We start from the raw sequence: 14,979 nt of genomic DNA on the forward strand, positions 1-14,979 counted from the left end.
AGATAGATAGATAGATAGATAGATAGATAGATAGATAGATAGATAGATAGATAGATAGATAGATAGATAGATAGATAGATAGATAGATAGATAGATAGATAGATAGATAGATAGATAGATAGATAGATAGATAGATAGATAGATAGATAGATAGATAGCCTAACACCACTGCTGACAACCAAAATCTCAAAAGAACATCTGACATTCTCAAAAATTAGGAAAATATTCTGTGAACTGACAAAAGTAGACCTTTTTGGAAGGTTATATCTGGTGCAGTTGGAACACAGTTAATTACAGTGGAAGAGGCGTCAGAAGGTGATGATCAGCCAATCAGAGAGGACTAGGGATAACATTAGAGATACGTCACTTTAGACAGCCAATAATTAAGGGACTGCTCTGCTTTTCTTAGAAAAAGAGCCAAAAATATCAATTATCTATTACTTTAGGCATAAAGTTATGTAATGACTGAAATAGTTTTCACATTCAAAGCTGTAAAATCCCAGCTGAAAACCATCAGTTCAAACAAGCATTTTTACCATGAATAAGCACCATTGTCTTCTTATTTTGTTCTCTGATGATTTTTTTGTTTTATTTTTTAACTTTCATTGCTTTTCACTTTGGTAAGGTGACCTTGTGGGTCCTGAAATGCAACTTTAATTATTAAAATGTATTCTTCTCATTGTTTTAAAGCTTCTGAATTTCTAGATTGATATAATAAGATTATTCCCATGAAGGAGGTTGAAAACCATTCAGACAAATCTTTATTTGAGAATGACACTTAATGAGGACACAAAAACATTAATATCATCTAATATTTTTCTTTTACATTTCAACAAGCCACCTCTCTCTGACTCAGAGAAGTGAGAGCGAGCCAAAGTTAAGTCAGCTTTAAAGACTGGAAAAGCTATGACACAGCAGACCTGAGTGACTCTCTGCTAATAAGGCGACTGTTGGTCTGGCTCATGTTATGATATGAATCATGGCCCCAGACTCTTGTCTCTGACTGGCCTCCATGAGGGGTTGGACAGTAATGATGTACTGGAAGAAAAGCATAGATCAACACAGCAGGAGTGTGAGAAATGTTTGACGAGGAGATCAAAGTTGTGTTTCGTGGTCTTAAATCAGGAGCAGAGAAAGAGGTAGTGACTATTTCCATCTCATTCTCTCTATTCCTGCTTCCTGGTGTTAAAACCTGCTTCATTCACAGCAAGTTAGGTTGGGTGGTTTTTATCTGGCTATATCAAAGCTAAATCAGACAGCAAATCAATACAAACTGTATTTGATTAGGTTACAGGAGGATTCTTGGCTAAAATGTAATCCTTCAACCCATCAGGAGCATGCTCCTGTAGGCAGCTGGGGTTTTCTGCACAGCTTGTGTGACAGATGACACTGCTGAAGCCCCGTTGACTTAACTTAAAATTCTTAGCTGCTTGCTCTGCCATAGACACTAAAACTCTGCCGCAAACACATACATCCGGAGAGGCTGACAGACACAAAACTGGAAACCAGACGCACAAATAACGGGGAAGCTAAGGGGAGGGCTGGGCTTGTGGCAGGCATACTGAGGTGACAGCCATGGTAATTTTCTGTGGCAGATTTCAGGCTGAGAATGGTGATGTGGGGGGAAACGCTGCATTAGAGATGCTGCGCTGCTCCAAAGCGTGAGGCACAAACACAAAGCTGGATCAGGAGATACAACAGGAAGACTATGTGGAAACAAAGAGAAAAAACAGCATATGTGTTCATCATTTTTACACTATGTCTCACAAAAGAAAACGTAATATGTGTTGTAAAAATTGCTTGTTTTGAGGTCTTGTGTTGTGTGAGTTTAGGTATTTTAATCAACCAATCACCTGGCAGCAACTTAGTGCATTGAGGCATTTAGATGTGGTAAATACAACTTGCTGAGGTTCAAACTAAGCATCAGAATGAGGAAGAAAAGGGATTCAAATCACTTTGACCTTTGTCTGAGTATTTCAACACTACTAATCAACCAACATTTTCACACACCATAATTTCCCAGGTTTACGGAAAATGGTTCAAGGAAAAAGAAAAATATCCACCTATTGGCAGTCGTGTGAACAAAGATGCCCTGACGTATTCAGAGGTCAGTGGAGAATGAGAAGACTGGTTCGAGATGATAGAAAGGCAGTAATACTTTGAATTAAATTACTTTTTACAACCAAGGTTGTAGAATACTATCTCTGAAGAGGAGTGAGGAGAAAAAACACCCCTGGAGGGGTGTTGATGGTTCTTGAGCAGGAGAAGATGCTTCCCAGACTGATTGGCAGCAGGAGGTGAGGCTGGGAAGCATCTTCTACTGTTCAAGAACCACCAACCCCAGCACCCCCCAGGGGTATTTTCTCTCCCCACTCCTCTTCTCCCTCTACACAAACAACTGCACTTCAGCGGACCTGTGAAACTGTGAAACCCCTGAAGTTTTCAGATGACACCACTATCATTGCCCTGACCCGGGACAAAGAAGATACAGATAGGAGGTGGATAGGTTGGTCCACTAGTGTGGTCAAAACCAACTGGAGCTTAACCTACTAAAGACAGTAGAGATGACGATGGACTTATCAAAGAACCCAAGAAACCGAGGTTACAGTTTTATCACTCACTGTATATATTAGCCCAGTTTTAGTGAGTTTTAACCCTTGAGTTTTAGTTTTAACCCTTACCCTAATCCCGCGATCCACTATGGAAGAGGCGGTAGAAAATGACTGACATTATATCCATTCATAAGTTGTCCTGTTTTTTGTCTTTTTTGAAATGTGTAGTCTTATCAAATCACAGTTTTTGCATGAAACAGGAAGGTGAATTGCTGCCATCTCGTGGGCCGATTGTGGAAGTGCATCCCTGTTGTGACTTTACTTTTAGTACTATTAAAGCTGTGTTTAACATTTAAACATACAAAATGTTGGACAAAGTACTTCAGTATATGTTAGATGACTGAAAATGAAAGATAAGCACAATTTATCTGTTGCTGCTACTGTGTATTTATTTGAATTGGATGATGTTATGTAAAACTACAACAATTTTATTTTAAAAGAAGACTTCTCGATGCAAAAAATAAATAAATAATGGCTAATCTTGAAAATTCAGCTCTGGACAACACGGGAGCCAATATGAGGTTGGGCACTCCTGTAAAGCTGTCTGACCCGCGGGTGTAAAGTTACGAGCTCACAGGACACACCTCCAAGGGGGAGTTTCCTGGGAGCTGTGGAGCAGGAGCCTCGGTGGAGCGTTGCTCCTGCAGAAACTGGTCTGACTCGGAGCGGTTGGTGTGCAGGTTGCGGCTGAGCGCAGTTCCTGCAGCTCAAGACGGGGAAACGCCCGGGATGGGCCACTCTTTACGCGCGGCTGCCCTCCTGGCGTTCGTGGTCCTTTCTGTTCTGGTGTCACTCCTCATTACGAGCGTGAAGCAGTTTGGATCGGGATCAACGCGCTTTTCCAACGCAACAGATGAGGAGGAGTTGGCGGCGCTGCGCAGGGCGCTGGATCTCCAACTCAGGGAGAGACGGAAAGAAATCCTCCCGCTGCTCCTACCGTATGATGAGAATAAAGACGGAGTGTTGGAAGAAGTTCATCATTTCTCAGAGTTGGACCAGATCTCTGTTTTGGATTTCAGTCTGTGGAATGAGGTCACGCTTGGCTCCGGGAAGGCGCACCGGGATAGGATGGGCTGTGAGTCTCTCATGGACGTACGGGCGGCGGAGGTTCTTGGGTCGGGATACACCAAACTGGTGGTGAAGGCGAATCTGGCCGGAGGTCAGCCCGTAGCGCTGAAGCTGGTCAACGAGCAGGGCATCGACATGAGCAAGTGTGTGGAGGATTTTAAAGACCCGCAGGGCTGCAGGGAGCTGGTCTCCTATAAGCTGCAGAAAGAAATGCTCCTGCTGCAGAGGCTGCGCCATCCCAACGTCATCAAGGTGAAAAGTTTGAGCCGAACATCTTAATTACCACATTTCACTGCATATTCAAGGGCTGCATGTGGCGTTGAAAAGCCTCTGAGCTGTGGAAATGGAATACTGCTGGATTTTATCCTGACTTTCCGATTCTTCTCCCACTGCTCAGATTTTCCTTTGTCTCAGAGTGAAGGAGCTGGATAGAAGGTCTCCCAGGCTCTGCAGGCCCTTCCCGTCTAATCAAATTAAATTCCCTGACCCTCCTCTGACCTCTGCGTCCAGTTTGGCAGGAGCACACAATGCTCCTCTGTCCTGGTTTCATCTGAGACCCACAGCTCCTATTCAATCAGACCATCACAGCTCAATTTAGAAGCAAACCCAAGCGACTGTCTCTGGCCTGTGTGTTACAACTCAATTGAATCATTTTAACAGGATAATGTGATTTCACCGTCACGTCGGATTGGAAGAGCATTTTATTGCTTTTAAATGCATCAACCTGATGTGATTTTTATCATATTTACTGTGCTGAAATGCAATAACCAAGTTATTCTTCCCTCTGCAGCTAAAGGGCCACTGTTCAGGAGTCCAGGGTGGAGGAGGAGTAGAAAAAGGGAGAGTCACAGTCATTCTGGAGCAGGGGACTCCTCTCCAGATGATCCAGCTGCTCCAGACTCCCTGGGAGGACAGATTCAGGGTGAGCACAGCAGCTTCTTCTCGTTTTTTTTTTTTTTTTTTTTTTTTGCTGTTCCTTCTCCCAACACAGAAGAGAGTGGAGGCCTCTGTCACGTGAGCAGATCAGTGCTCCTGCTGGCAGAGGAGGGAGGTCTGACATCCGCCTCTCCAGGGAATATGATCAGGCACTGACTGGAACGGAGATAGACTCGGGAGTTAATCCGCTGCTCACTAAAACACACACTGTCATGTGAACAGGTTCAGGTGTGCTCACAGTGGGAGTGTTTGACAGACAGAGTCGGTGGGTGGTAGATTGAATATACAAGTAATTATCTCAGCTCTGGATCTTTTTCTGCTACATCACCTGAATCATGATACCCCTGACAGGTTGGCCGGGCCCCCTGCAGGGTGCATTAATCCGTGGGTGTAAGGTTTCCCCCTGCATACTTTTTTTGCTCTGCCCTGCTCCAAACAAGTAACATTCAAGCAACTCCCAACATTACCGAACCCTGTGGTCCTGTTTGCAACAGTTGTGGCTCTATCAGCACGTGCTTATAGAGCATTTTTTTCTTTTTAATTTTTACTACTGCATTTAAAAATAGTACATAACTAGTTATTGAAAATGGCTTCAAAATCTGGTTGAAGAAACTCACCTAAATTCAATTGGTCTTAGAATTTATCCTCTCATTTCTAGAGGTGGCCAATTTCTGTTTGAATACTGATATTTTGAACAAAAATAGTCAACTGTACTGGAATTCTAATATCCCCTCAGGGATCAATGAAGTATCTTTGAATTGAATTGAATTGAATTGAAAAAACAAAACTGATTTCTCTTAAAAGACAATAATAATAAGACAATAATTTAAAAAAGTAGATAATTTAATCTGAACTAAAACATCTCAAAATAAATCAGCTAAGAATTGCTAATTATAATTTAAACATTCACAGTGGGCACGAAAACAAGTAACCTCTTGTTTTTTTTTTCTTCCGTGTTTCAAAAAGTATAATCTTCTCATTAAAGCATTTATTTTGAACTTGTAATAATTTTTCAATAAGTTAGATTGAATTGGTTGTGGAAAAAACATGCTTAATGTTCCCAGAATTTATTTGTAACTAAATATGAAATAATTTACATTTTTCACAATATAGATTTGAATAATTCTTTATTTGTACCTCAGTTGGGCTCTACTAGTGTAATAGCAACAAAGTGATCAATTAGAAGCACACACATACATACATAAAAAACACCAAATAAGTAAAAAAAAAAAAAAACCTCTACATGTGACAAAAATACAAAATGCAAAAAACTAAATACTGAAGAATAAACAGGACTGTAAATTCTAAAATATGCAACCATATTAGAATAAACAGTGGCTGTACAAACTGTACTTATAATATTTTGCAAAAATAAGCTATAACATTACAGACAGTTACAGAACTGTGAAAAAGTATTTGCCCCCTCACATTTGTTTTTCTTTTTTTCTTTTTTTTTGTTGCAGTTAAATGTTTGAAATCATAAAGTAAATTAAAATTTAGTTCTCAGATTTATTAAGAGAAACGTTATTCAAACCAGTCTGACCCTATGTGAAAAAGTAATTGCCCCATTGATAAAATAACTGTGTTTAACTTTTTCCTGTTCGGTTTTATTAGTCACAGCCAGGCTTTAATTCTGTTTAACCGGCAGAAAAATCACTTCTAAAGCACCTGTCTGACAACATGAAGTTGGCTGAAAGATCTCAAGAAGCAGCACATATTTAGTTCGGTGCGCCGAACTAAATTTCAGGAACAGATGAGACACAAAGTCATTGACCTCTATCAGTCTGGAAATGGTTACACAGCCATTTCTAAGGCCTTGGGACTCCAGTGAACCACAGTGAGAACCATTCTCCACAAATGGAGAAAACATGGAACAGTGGAGAACCTTCCCAGGACGAGCTGATCTATCCAAACGACTCCAAGAGCACATCAACAACAAAATAATTGGGAACAACATCTAAAGCCCTGTGGGCCTCATTTATCTAAGTTAATATCACTGTTAGTGAGACTGGGAAACGGTCGCACTTATGGGAGAGTTCTAAGACCAAAACCTCTGCTGACCAAAATGAACACAAAGGCCTGTCTAACATTTGCCAAAAAAAGGTCTGGATGATCTTCAAGACTGTTGGGGAAAATATTCTATGGACTGAAGAGATAAAAGTGAAACTTCTTGGACTGTGTGTCCCATTACATCTGTCTTAAAACTAACTGCGTTTTAGAAAAACAATACTGACAGTGAAACATGGTGGTGGTAGTGTGATGGTCTGGGACTGATTTGCTGCTTCAGGACCTGGATGACTTGCTGTAATGGATGAAACCATGAATTCTGCTTGAAGGGGAATGTCCAGCCATCACCAACCTTAAGCTCAAGCACACTCGAGTTGTGCAGCAGAGCAATGACCGAAAGGACACCAGGACGTCCACCTCTCAGTGGCTCAGAAAATGAAAATGAAGGTTTTGGAGTGGCCTAATCAAATGCTTTCCAATGGGAAAGCATTACAGCAAGCAAATGCTTGAAAGCAGGATTAGGGGGTGTTTTCTTTCCACACAGGACCAGGATGGTTTGAATAGTTTTTTTAAGTGTCACAAGGAAGCACAAAGGAGATAAAATTTGTAGAGGAAAATACTTTTTACAGCACCATACATCAGTTTGCCTGTAATATTTTTTCAGCTTGTAAGACATTAGCTCTAGGGTAATTATTTAACCCCGAACTGATCAGGTTTTGGCATGTCTGATCTCCAGGTGTGTCTGGATCTAGTCCGGCTCCTGCACTTCCTCTCCCGGTCTCCTCTGGGCTCCGTGGGGCTGCTGGACTTCCAGCCGCGGCAGTTCGTCACCGTGTCCGGCGAGCTGAAGCTCACCGACCTGGACGACATCAGCGCGGAGGAGACCGCCTGTCGGACGGACGCCGACTGCACGCTCCAGTTTCTGCACAGAAACTTCACCCTGCCTTGCTCGTCTCGGGGCGTATGTGAGGACCTAAACGAAAAGAGGAACATTTATAATGCCTACAGGTAGGAAAGAAGAGGAAGTGACAGTTTTACTGCATGATGGATGTGCTCTGGATGAATGGGACTAAAATACAGGTTAAGCTGACATCTAAAATAATGACAGTAAAGATAAAGACAAACAGCTGGAAATATTCTGTTTGATGGAGGTGTGATGGTTGAAAAAAAACAGTATTCCTCTTAAACCGGTCCGGATTTCTGACAGCTTTATGGTTGTAACAGCAGAGTGGGAAAAGTCATGTTCAGGGTCTGTTTTTCTCTCTCTGAACGACTCCTTTTGCCCCGCTGCAGGTTTTTTTTCACCTACCTGCTGCCCCACCAGGCCCCACCCGGCCTCACACACCTGGTAGACCACATCATGAACACCACAGGTGAGGACAGGACACACACCGACATGATTAACTATCAAAGATCAGAGAGTGTATCATTCCATCACAGCCATCGTGTATTGGCATGCCTTTAAGGTTTTTTTAATTTAATAAGCTCAACAAGTTGCCTCCTGACACATCATAGTGCTTTGAAACAAGTTTTATATTACGATCATAACACTTGGATCAAACTGTGAAGCTGAAAAATGACAAAATTATCTATACTGGCCAGACCTTTGAGCGTGCAGACCAGACTGAATTCATTATGTGTGTCCAGGGGAGCTGAAAGCCAACATCAATCAGACTCTGGAGGCCTTTGAACACATCCTCCTCCTGTACAAATCAGGCCTACACCTGGACAACCTGCACCCTTCAATACTGAGAGGTAAGAACTGGAGAAATGAAAGCTGCTCTTCATGAAGCCATTTTAGAGACGGGCCTTCAATCTGAACCTCTGTTTTCATTTTAGAAGTTGGAAAAAAATGAAAGACAGTTGTTTCTCTTGTTCGGGTGTTGTCTGACAAGTTTATTAGGCAGCTGGAATGAGAGGAGGAGACCAACAAAGTGGGATTAATCCTGCACAACTCTGATTAGGGTTAAGTTATTTAGGTATTCACACCCCGTCTCATGTTGCAACCACAAACTTGGTATTAAGAGGATTATATGTCAGTCAGTCAGTCAGTTTCTGCCGCTTATTCCATAGTGGGTCGCAGGGAAGCTGGTGCCTATCTCCAGCAGTCTATGGGCGAGAGACGGGGTTCACCCTGGACAGGATTATATTTATTTTAATACATATCGGTGAGGTGGAAGGAAAATGATGAAACCCTTGCCCATTCTTCCATGCAGGTCCTTCTGTAAGTTTAGAGTTGTGGTCCTGCTGGAAGGTGAACCCCCATCCCTGTCTAAAGTCTTTTGCAGCCTCTGAATACAGCCTTTTCTTCCAAGGGTTCCCATCCACTCTGACCAGCCTCCCAGTTCCTGCTGAAAAAATCATCCACATACCATGATTCTGCCATCACCATGTTTCATTATGTGGATGATGTGTTCAGGGTGATGTGGAGTGTTAGTTTCCTCCTCACATAGTATGTATGCCAAAAGGTTACATCTTGTTCTGATCAGAGCAGAACACCTTCTTCCACATGTTTGCTGTGTCCCCTGCTTGGTTTGTGGCAAACTTCAACTTCTCATTGCTGTATTTTAGCAATGGCTTTCTTCTTGCTGCTCTTCCATACAGGCCAAATCTGTGGTATGTGTTACTAATAGTTGTCATGTTGAGAATTTCTCCCACCTGAGCTGTGGATCTATGCAGCTCCTCTAGACTTTCCATGGGCCTCTTGTCTGCTTCTCTGATTAATGCTCTCCTTGCTCACCCTGTCAGTTTAGGTGGACGTCCATGTCTTGATACGTCTAGATCCTCTTTCCATGTTAAGATGATGGTTTGAACAGAGCTCTGTAAGATGTTGTAAGCTTGGGATATTGTTTTATAACCCAACCCTTCTTTAAACATCTGTACGATGTTGTCTGCTGTGTTCCTTGGTCTTCATGCTTTTTGTTCTCTAACAAACCCCAGAGGCCTTCGCAGAACATCTGGATTTATACTTCTGAAGGAAGCTGGTGGCACTAGATTTTATTTAGGGGTAATTGAGCAATGGGAGCTGAATGCAAAGGCAAACGTTTCAAACTTTTATTTGTGAAATATTTTTTTTTTCTTTTTATTAGTACTATTTGTTGGTCTGTCACATAAAATCCTAATAAAATACATTGAACATTACAGCTACAAACAAATGGGTGTGAATACTTTTGTAAGGGAACTGAATATTATTTTTCAAAACCTTGCACAATTTCAAGTTTTTAAAAACTCAGCTGCATTTCCTCTCGGTCTCCATATAAGCACAGAAAGCCCTTCACTTTTCCACTTCCCTCTCCGGCTCTCCCACCCGCCGCTCCTCTCGGCCGTATGAAATATTAATAACAGAATGACTGGCTGCGTTCCTGTGGGGAGATTTTTTTCCGTCGCCCAGATGCTGGGCTGTTTATATAGCAGCGCTTTGTGAATTTAATCACAGGTCCGGGGTAAAAGAGAGGCCTGGTTACGGAGAGAGGCTGCCAGTAAGGGAGGGAATGTTTCGACTTAACAAGGAGGTGCCAGGAGTCAACTGCTGCCGCCGAGCAAGCGTGTGATAAGGCTTAAAAAATGTGTCTGTTCATTATTACTGCATTCTGCAGATTTTGCTGCAGTTAGGATGTTTTTCTGCACGCTTGGTGCTTTTTAGTTGAGGTCATCATTATGTTCTTGCCTGATCTGAGCTCCATAATGTACTAATGGCAGACTGGATTTGCATTAAATAGAGAAATTGGTCTAACCTCCCCACAGTGCAGCACTGTCATGTTTCTTTTACAGTTTTTTCTTTGCTTAAGGAAACAAAGGAGGAAACGTGACATGTCATCTTGATGTAGCACAGGTTCCTTTCTCATTAGAGTCAGAGTTATGGTTAGGTTAAACTGAGGCTTAGTCTTGAATTTGTTTTGGTTATGCTTTGTGTCAGTGGAATGTCCCAGGAAGAAAAAAAGATCCACATGCTCGTATGTGTGAGGGAGCAAAACAGATACTCATCAGGCCTCAAGTCTTAATTTAAAATTGCTGACAGATGGAGAGTCTTCAGTAATGTGGATGTAATTTCTCTACAACTTGGAGATAATCTGAGCTGTGATGGAGGAGGCTGCCGTGTAGCAAAGATGTAGCATTGTAATTTTTGTAGGTGGAGGAAAAAAACTGCATTCATTTAGGATCAAAGCGCTGCCAGGAGTTAAAATATAACAAATTAGATTTTCTGAACGTGGATATGAAAATTCAGAACAGCTGAGCTCAGCCTTCCTCATGATTTTCCTCCCCCAACGAAGAATCATCACCCCTTCTACTTGTTCCTTTGAATGCTGGTTCTCAAGTTTTTTACTTCTAACAATACACACACACACACTGCCTCCTGCCATTTATAAAAGGTTACCAGCTTGTAACCATGCGCCTCCTCCGTACCGACTCACAGACGAGGCTTTTGTCCACCTCTGGGCCGGGTATGCGTGCAGACGTATGTGTGCATGCTTTTCTCCCATGGCTCCGGCTAATGTGTAGCAGATGATTTAAGGCCAGATCCACAAGACGTCTGACTGAAAGAGTTATGATGATGAATATAATGCAAATGTTGAGAAGGAGGGAAGAGAAACGGACTGGGTGGGTGGGTTGGTAGTTCTGGTTTTAATGCACAGCAGCAGTTTTTGCTGTATAAATTAAAGCATAAAATTTTGGAACATGAAAAATAAGTGTGTACAATTATAAAAAAAAAAAAAATTTGGGAAAATTTTCAACATAACAAATGTACTTTTTAAAGGTTTTCTACTGTTTTTGCTGTAAATATTTGATAAGATATAAAATATGGTCGAAGATAAATTAACACATGCTAACTCAAGGTGAAAACCAGATTTTATTTATGTATTTATTAACATTTATTCAAACCAGTTTGTCACAGTAAGATCACAGAGGTCTTATACAAAGCAGACCTGTCAAAGAGGGCAGCATTATAAATGCAAAGGAACATGGGATTGAAGCTGAAGTTCAGCCGGCGTTTTTTTTGTTTTTCATGCATTAGGTTTCAAAAACCTATTTGCTTTGTTGCCCAGTTCAGCTCAGTGGCTGAGGTGTCAGGCACATAAAGACATCCAGTTAACTTTACAATAAATTACACAATGGTGAGTAAGGGGGCCACAGTTGGTAATAAATCTCAAGGCTTCATGGTTAACTCTGTCCTGCATGTGAAGACAATGAGCCGTCACATTCACATACAACACATCTCTGAATCATTTCCAGGAAAAAACGTTTTACACTGAAACAAAAGCAAAAATTGTTTCTATAGGAAAATCCTAGTGAAGGTATGCTTCTTAAAAGACAAGTGATCATCAATTAAAAACCCTAAATATGTAAATCTGGATGCTAACTCAATTTCTTGACCATCTCTTGGTGATTTTTTTCAAGTCAGAGCTGATCTTTCAGTTTTTGAGGGGTAATAAAAGTGCAGTTAGGTTTGTATGCAAATAAATTGTTCTTGCATTCTATCAAACGAAAGTTGTAAAGCCTGAAAAGCCTCCTGCTGAGGCAAATGAAAAGTTGTGCAAAGAATGTTTTGCCCAAGATTATTTATGCAAATGGTAAATAGAAATGGGCTTGGCACAGAACCTTGTAGCATGCTATTTTCATGTGGAATATTTTAGACGAAGACCCCTCTGAACAGCCTGGATTCAACCTGTGAGATAATTTAATTAACCAACCACCTGCTTGCTTTTCTTTTAAATATATATTTATTGCTTATTTTTTGACTTTATAAGTTGGTTTAGTTGTCTAAATATAATCTTGTCCTTATAGAGTGCTTGAAAACTCCTTCAGCTGTCCTGTGTACTGAAGTACCGTCTCTCATTCTGTGGTTAGATTACACCGTGATGCGAGCCATGAGGACCTCCGGGGACGTGGAGTACCGCTGCTGGCCGTCCTACAGCCAGCAGGGCTGCGTCTTGTCAGTCCACAGCGCCAGAGAGGCTGCGTACATTTGTAACTCCCACTCTCAGTGCAACAGCTTCACTCTGACCGGACAGAAGACGTGGACGGGTGAGAATCTGTTCTGTCGCATGTCTACAATCTGATCTGAAATATAATTTCCAGCAAGACGCATGGTTTTTAAACATACCAGTCTATCCAACCATTCAAGGCTCTAGGAAAATATCATTAGATTGGTATTTGAGCAGAAATCCTGCACAATAGGCCTGTATAATCACAGCTGCTGCACGACTGAGACGTCTAAGTAAACTGACTTCTTTTTAAAGCTGAAGTATAAACTCTTGTTAAGGATGTCATGTAGAAACATGTTACTCCAGTGATGTTTCAGACATGTTTGTCGTGGGCCTTTTTTGCAGGCCGCTTTCTCGCTTCATTCAGGAGCAGTTTTGGTCACCTGGTGCCCAATGGAGCCTCAGAGGTGTACGTGAAGAGGAGCAAAGTTCACCAACCGCCGTCGTCGTGACCTGCTGGATAAACGTTGAAATCACAGTGGAGCTTGAGTTAACGTGAAGTGAGAGCTGGAACACGGCTCGTTGATGGGAAGTGAAGTAGGAGTGTTGCGTTTATGCAGAGAACTGAAGTCTCTCTGTGAACATGCTGACCGCAGCTCGGCCCTGCTGCATAAGGAGCGGCCTGTGGAGGCTGTTTGAAGTCAGCAAGTGAATGTGTTGTATTTATAAGGCTTCTGCTCAGCGACTGTTTGATCTCCCTGCCAGCTCACTGCTTCTGTCAGCTACTATTTAAAGAGATTTCCCTTCAGGTACAATTAAGGAGGGAGAGCCTTGTGCCCTCATTTTGTTTTTCCTTTATTTACCATGTGCCTCGGCTTTCGCTGCACGGCCGCATCCCCATAGTAAGAGTTTCAAAGCGAACATCGGAGCTCAGCGTTTGAAGCCTGTGAGCGAGAAATCAAAACAAGCTCCAAGACAAATAGACTTTGATGAAGGATGCTGAGGTTGGGGTTGTGTTTTCATGGTTGTCTGGCTTAAGCTGCGCTGTGTTAGGAGGGAGCAACAACCATGTGAGCATTTGAACATCAACACTAGGGCAGAGCAATTATATTCATTCCACAGATGTCTGTTTTAACATGCATTTCATTTTTAGCCTTTGTTAGTGTTGTGTTCATAAATATTTATATGATCAAGTGAAATGTAATTTTTCTTACATGCTCCTGCATTATATGGTGCACCTTGTGGGTGAAACTTATATTTTCAATGAAAAATTATTCAATAAATGTTTTTTATACCGCACTTGAAACTGTAAGATTTGTTCCTATATAAATAAAAATGTTTTACTTTTTACAGTTGTGCTTGTTTGCATTTTTTTGTTTGTGTGTGTGTGGGAGGGGGGGGGGGGGGGGGGGGGGGGGGGTAGTAACTGCAACTAACAGGCTGATTATTTCTCATTAGCACCTCTGTGTGTGTTTTAGTGGAGGCTGTGGCACCTTGCATGCCTATACTATGTGTATTTGTGTGCTTTAGTCCTTTATCTGCTCGCCTCTCCCCCCATCTACAATCTGCAGCCCATCTAAATGACTCAGATAGTGAAACATCCACAGAGTTTGCACAGTACCCGAGGAATGCATTCAAATGGCCAATCATGCTGAGCTCATTATGAGCCTTAATTAATACGTGTAAAGTCACTTAGGCCTTTTTGCATGAAGAGGCTGGGGGACATCACTGAAAGACAAAGGCAGACATCAGGACAATCCCAGCTCAGTTAGCAGTTTGCACACGAATGGGCTGCCATCTGTGCGGGCCTGGAGGTACCCGGCAGTGAAGGACAGGTTTGGAGGGTGGTGAGCTGGAGGGTTTGTAAAGTCAGGACTTGTAAGTTAAATGTTTAGCTACCAGTTTATGGTTAGACCGACAAATTGTAGCTGTTGCTTTTATAAAATAAATAGGCAAAATTTTTCAAGAACAGAAAGGTTTTTTTTTTTTCCTCCAAACTTCCTCCATTTTATCTGCACAACGAAGCAAACAATTGATGCCAAATTCCATATATTTCAACAGTGATTCATTTACCATTCAGCCATACCACCATGGGACTTGAAAGGACATGTTCCTGTCTAAAGTTTTATAGCAGAGGGAGCGGGGAGGCCTCAGGGCCCTCTTTGCCTTATGTTGGCCCCTTGTTGTCTGGACAAAGCAGACTGATTATGGTCTTGATCATACAGATAAGAAGTCTGCGAGTGGTTAGATAAAACAAGCTCAGCGGAGCAACTCAACTGGACTGACAGGAGAGACCAGTGTTTTATCAGAATTATAGTGAACAAACTTGAAAACTGAAAAAGAAAAATGTAATGCGCAGAAGAGCCATAACATAATATAGCAGCTTGTGAAACTGAGGCTAATATGAGTAAGCTATGCATTTTATTTATAGT

The 14,979-nt window shown here is 41.8% G+C and overlaps 1 protein-coding gene across 1 annotated transcript; it reads left to right on the forward strand.

Annotated features, from left to right (window-relative positions):
• The first annotated feature begins 2,247 nt into the window (after window positions 1-2,247).
• pkdccb (protein kinase domain containing, cytoplasmic b) lies at window positions 2,248-13,895 on the forward strand. Its single transcript, XM_047345556.1, has 8 exons — window positions 2,248-2,297; window positions 3,176-3,932; window positions 4,471-4,602; window positions 7,360-7,631; window positions 7,917-7,996; window positions 8,271-8,378; window positions 12,471-12,647; window positions 12,953-13,895. Exons 1-8 carry the CDS (start codon window positions 2,248-2,250, stop codon window positions 13,057-13,059), a joined length of 1,683 nt encoding a protein of 560 aa, XP_047201512.1. The 3' UTR covers window positions 13,060-13,895.
• Window positions 13,896-14,979: the final 1,084 nt, after the last annotated feature.

Source organism: Girardinichthys multiradiatus, chromosome 19 (assembly GCF_021462225.1).
Source record: "Girardinichthys multiradiatus isolate DD_20200921_A chromosome 19, DD_fGirMul_XY1, whole genome shotgun sequence".
In the NCBI taxonomy this organism is placed as follows: domain Eukaryota; kingdom Metazoa; phylum Chordata; class Actinopteri; order Cyprinodontiformes; family Goodeidae; genus Girardinichthys; species Girardinichthys multiradiatus.